The sequence below is a fragment of the Quercus robur genome, chromosome 6, assembly GCF_932294415.1.
Source record: "Quercus robur chromosome 6, dhQueRobu3.1, whole genome shotgun sequence".
In the NCBI taxonomy this organism is placed as follows: Eukaryota; Viridiplantae; Streptophyta; class Magnoliopsida; order Fagales; family Fagaceae; genus Quercus; species Quercus robur.
The window spans coordinates 25,067,687-25,072,569 of NC_065539.1; the positions used below are offsets into that span (position 1 = coordinate 25,067,687).

The 4,883-nt window shown below is 38.5% G+C and overlaps 1 protein-coding gene across 1 annotated transcript; it reads left to right on the forward strand.

The window, feature by feature from the left end:
• Positions 1-240: 240 nt before the first annotated feature.
• Positions 241-4,387, forward strand: LOC126733361 (BTB/POZ domain-containing protein At2g13690). Its single transcript, XM_050436618.1, has 2 exons — positions 241-1,161; positions 3,283-4,387. The coding sequence occupies exons 1-2, from the start codon at positions 448-450 to the stop codon at positions 4,219-4,221; spliced, it is 1,653 nt and encodes a 550-aa protein (XP_050292575.1). The 5' UTR covers positions 241-447; the 3' UTR covers positions 4,222-4,387.
• The last annotated feature ends 496 nt before the right edge of the window (positions 4,388-4,883 follow it).

Sequence of the window (4,883 nt, forward strand, 5' to 3'; positions counted from 1 at the left end):
TGATAGTTTTTTATTATTAGTAAAATATCAATCAATTTTTAATGTAGATAAAAATTAAACTCTAAATCCCTTATTCAACTTTGAAAATGTATAACGGTCAGAAACACAACCAAAAAGAAAAAGGGAAAAATGAAGGAAAAAGAATTTGCGCTCCTCATCTTCTTGATAACTTGACCAATAGAGAAAGAAACCAAACTATCTAAAAACATTTTACCCAACTAAACTCCAAAACACTCACGATTCCCAAGATTAACCAGAAAAAAAACAAAAAAAAAAAAGACCCATCTCCCTCAACCTCATCATCATCGTCATCATAATATTACTTTTTTTTTCTCTCTCTCTCTCTCTCTCTCTCTCAAGAAAATAAAGAAACAAAACCAATACCTTCACATTTTTCACAGTTACACTCACTCTCAGACTCTAACACTCTAATCAGTACCACCCAAAATGAGCAGTTCGACCCGGCGGAAACCCGGGTCGTCGTCACGGCGTGAGTCACAAGCTCGCCGGAGATCATGGTGTTGCTCATTCAGAGTCCCACCTTCCAGCCCCGAAGACCTCTCACTCTCTCGCTCTCATTCTCACCCCAAAACTCTCTCATCAAAACCCACGAACTCCTCCGTTCCCAACTCCCCATTGAGCACTAAATCCGGGTTGAGCCTCGTGGGCCGAACCCGGATCGACCCACGTCGGATCTTGTCCCCGGGTCGGGTCTCCCCCATCGACTCCGATCCCACCGTCCATTCCATTATCCAAGAAGAACAAGAAGACCCAGAAGAAATCATCACAGCCGTTGATTCCTCTGTACCCGAACCGAAACCCGAAAGCTTTCGGGCCCCACCTGAGATTTCCGACAAGGAAGCTACTGTGTTCGACGTGAGGTTGAACTTGAGAGGGAAAACTGGTGGTGGGTGTTTGGTTTTGGAGCTGAACTCGCAAGTTCTGAGTACGAGTTCTGAAGTGTTCGCTGGTTTAATCAGCGAGTTTAAGAGGAATGGTTCTTCTTCTTCTTCTTCTTCTTCTTCGAAGATGTGTAGGATTGAGGTTCCAGAAGTGGAGAATCTTGGTGTGTTTAGAGAGACCATCGAGCTCATGTTCGAGGACGATATTCCTAAACGTCTCTCGAAGATCGGTGTCTACCGCTCAATCGATATTCTCGAGGTTTGTTTGTGCTTTTTGGTTTTTGTTTTATGTCTTTGTTTTATTGTGTTTTTTTAACTGGGGTTTTGTTCAATTGTTGTTTGTCATAGTAATATCTAAGTGGGTTTTATCTCTAAATTTTTTTTTTGGGTGCGTGTGTGTGATTGAAGTGTTTTTGCTTGGTTTGATGTGATAAGTGTATGTGAGTGAGTGAGATTATGTGCACTGTCGCATGCATGAAATAGTATGTATGAAGAGTGTAGAGCTATGAGTTTAATGAATTTGGATATTTGTGTTTTGAATCAGATTATGTTTGGGTGAAAAAACTAATTATGCACAAGACTTTAGAATCCTATAAATTGTAAGAATTGAAAATATCCCTAGACTTTCTAACTTAATACCCATAAATAATATGGTAAGTCTCCTGAATTTTAAATTTGTACTTTAAATTCTTGCAAAATGAACGCAACCTAAAAGGAATGTGGCTTTATGGGGAAATTTGGCCCCTTCCATTTTGAGGAAACAGGACTTATAAGTTTGTTGAATTTAGTGGTTGCCTAAGTTTAGAGTGCAGATGACCAATAGTTTCAATCAAAGACAATACCTCCTAAAAAAAAAGGGAAAATAAAAAAAGGAACTTTCTTGTTATTTTTGAGCAAAACATAAATAATTTTTTTGAGATTTGATGGATAAAATATGCAATTTGAAAGAAAGAAAAATCCTCCCTTATTCCTTGTCTTAGGTGATAAAGAGAGTGCCATTGGAGGAGATCCTACTTTGAATCTTATGAATAAAAAGGAAAAAAAAAGGAGGGTCGGGGGGGGGGGGGGGGTGTTGTGGATTAAAGTTACAATGTAAAGTTAAGAAGATCAATGAAATAAAAAGAAGAGACTATATACTTCCTAAAATTATCGTGCAAAAATCTTAAGAACAGGGACTTAAAGGGGTATGATTGGTCAGTTCTCTCCATATATTCCGTATTATGCACAATGGAACTATACTCCAATATTTTCCTGTTAAAAGACTCCAAAACTTCTCCCTCCAACTAGCAAGTATTTCAATAATCCACAATGCAACCCAAAAGGAGAAAACACGAGGCCCACAACTCCCAAGCAGTCTTCTATGGTGAGTTATTAAACTGTCCAGTCCATCAATTCTATGCTAGGTTTGCACATACCTTACCAATCATGATCTTCCCCCACTTTTCAGATTTTCCATTATCAGAATCCACTAAAGCTGCTGACCATACAAAGAAAGCAATGCTCCATGGTGCTTCAACGCCCTATATACTTTCCCCAGGGACGTTACACATGTAAACCCTTGCAAAGCATTATAACGAGAACTTCAATAAAATTTTATAACCTCCAATACGACCTTCCACCTAAGGGATAATTAGAACGCACAAACACGAACAAAGAATCCATCAGCTCTAACTCCCAATCTTGGAATGCTCTAAAGAAACTAAGGTTTCATTGTTTGCTCTCTTCTCTTGAAATACTTGGACATGAAGCTATAGAAGCGTCCTTATCCCCACACATTATTGATTATGTTTGTTACAATGAGATTAATACTCCTTTCTCTTTACTTCTTTTGGTTGGATGGTTGGGTAGGGGGTTTATATAGGTTCAAAGGAAATCTACCCACAGGGGGTGTATCAGTGGTAGGTAGGATTGGCATAGGTATTAGGTCTAAATATTAACATTAAAAATTAGAAAGTGTGTACATATGGAAGTTGGCCCTCTAATGGGATTCGAGGTTTCTTTCCCTGGAAATTGCTGTCTATGCACATCTTGGTCATTCATTTTCTCTACTTATGTCAGTAGTATGATGCCCTGCATGATTACTGTGTTCACCTCATTGTAGAGCATGGAGGTACCAATTGCTTTTTCTTAATTGCATATCTAATTTTTTTTTTTTTTTAAAAGGTAGTAACAATTTTGCAATTGAGAATTAGATTTTATCAATTTAATGGATCTGTTCTAAGAGATATATGAAATTAATTGGAGAGAGAGAAAGAGGACTGGAATTCTTTGAATTGAAACCATGGTGTTAACTAAAGAAAGCTTCTGTGAATTGTGAACCATGGAATCTGTAATAATAGTTGTGTGCCTCTTTAACAACGTCTTCTCTTATTATTACTAGGTATCAGCAGGTATAATGTTCACCAAGGGAGTTTTGTCCTGTTTAAAGTACCTTGAGGCTGTTCCTTGGACTGAGGAAGAAGAGGAGAAACTGAGGATTCTGTTTTCAAGATTTAAGTTTGATGATGTAACAACTAGAGATATTTTGGCCAGACTGTACTCTCGTAACTCAGTAGATTCCCAACAACATTTAGCTAGACAGATTGTTTGGTCTATCACCAGTTGCACTGATGCTAATGCTAGGAATGAGCTAAAGCATCTAGTAAAGGGTCTCCTGTGCAGAAGTTCAGTCTATGAGAAGGACCATGCTGATGTCAATAAGGAAGATCTATACGGTGTTTGCCAGTTCTGTCTGAGTTCGATTGTCTGCTTGTTTGAGGAGGCTTCTGACACTATTCCCAGTGAGAAATTGGCCAAGAAGGAAAAGGGTAGGCCCTTGATTGAACGAATCTCAAGAGAAGTTGATAACATCAATTGGTTGCTAGAAATCCTCCTTGATAGGCAAATGGCTGAGGAGTTTGTGGATATGTGGGCAGATCAGGGTGAACTGATTAAGATGCATGAGAATGTGTCTCCAATGGTCAGGTACGAGCTTAGCAGGGTTTCGGCACTTCTATTCATTGCAATGGGGACCAGAAAACTGCATTGCCGGTCAGAATCAAGATCAGGGCTTCTCCTGGCATGGTTTGGCCCAATGCTATTGGACTTTGGTTGGCTGCAGAGATGCAGAAAAGGGCTTGACATGAAGGCATTGGAGGAAGCTATGGGTCAGACACTCCTTACTCTTCCTTTGAAGCAGCAGTATATGCTATTTATGGAATGGTTTCGGTGTTTCTCCAAGCATGGCACTGAATGCCCTAATCTAAGCAAAGCCTTCCAGATTTGGTGGCGCCGCTCATTCCTAAGAGGCTCTGAAACTTATGCAATTGAAACCAGGTAACTGGTAAGCCTCTTTTCATTTACCACTTGTGTGTAGTATTTTAGAAGTTTAGGAGAAGAGATTCTGGAAAACATCTGGGAGTCAATAATGTAGATCAATTGTGTAGAATTGTTGTAACAGCTGTAAGTGCATAAAATGGCATATCACAATTCTATTAGATTATCCATCCTTGTGTCTCCAGGAGTTTTTAATTTTGCTATTTTAAATACTGAACTTTATTAGCCATGACATTCTACATGCTTTGTCTTGTCGGAAAATTTTTAGATACTCTCGGAATACGGAAAAATAGTGCTCCCTCTTCTTACATTTATGGTGGACTTTACCTCTTCTTACATTCATGGTTGGACCCTACCATGAATGTGAGAGGAGAAAGTACCATTCTCCGTACTTTGGAAGTACTTAAGAATTACTCATGTTCATATCACATAAATAAACCACCAACGGAGAACCTGTCTTTAGTACTTGTTACTTTGAATCCTCTCTTAAATGTTGTTTTCACTTTTTAATTGTTTTTGTTCAAAACTTTTCTCTTTGTTTAAGTTGTTATATTTGTGAGTTTTTATAGATATTGATGGAGTGCTTTAGATTGTCATGGTTTATAAAAGACAAAATCTAGTCTTTTTTTTGGAAACAGACCTCCGCAGCCTAAAGAAAAAAAAAAC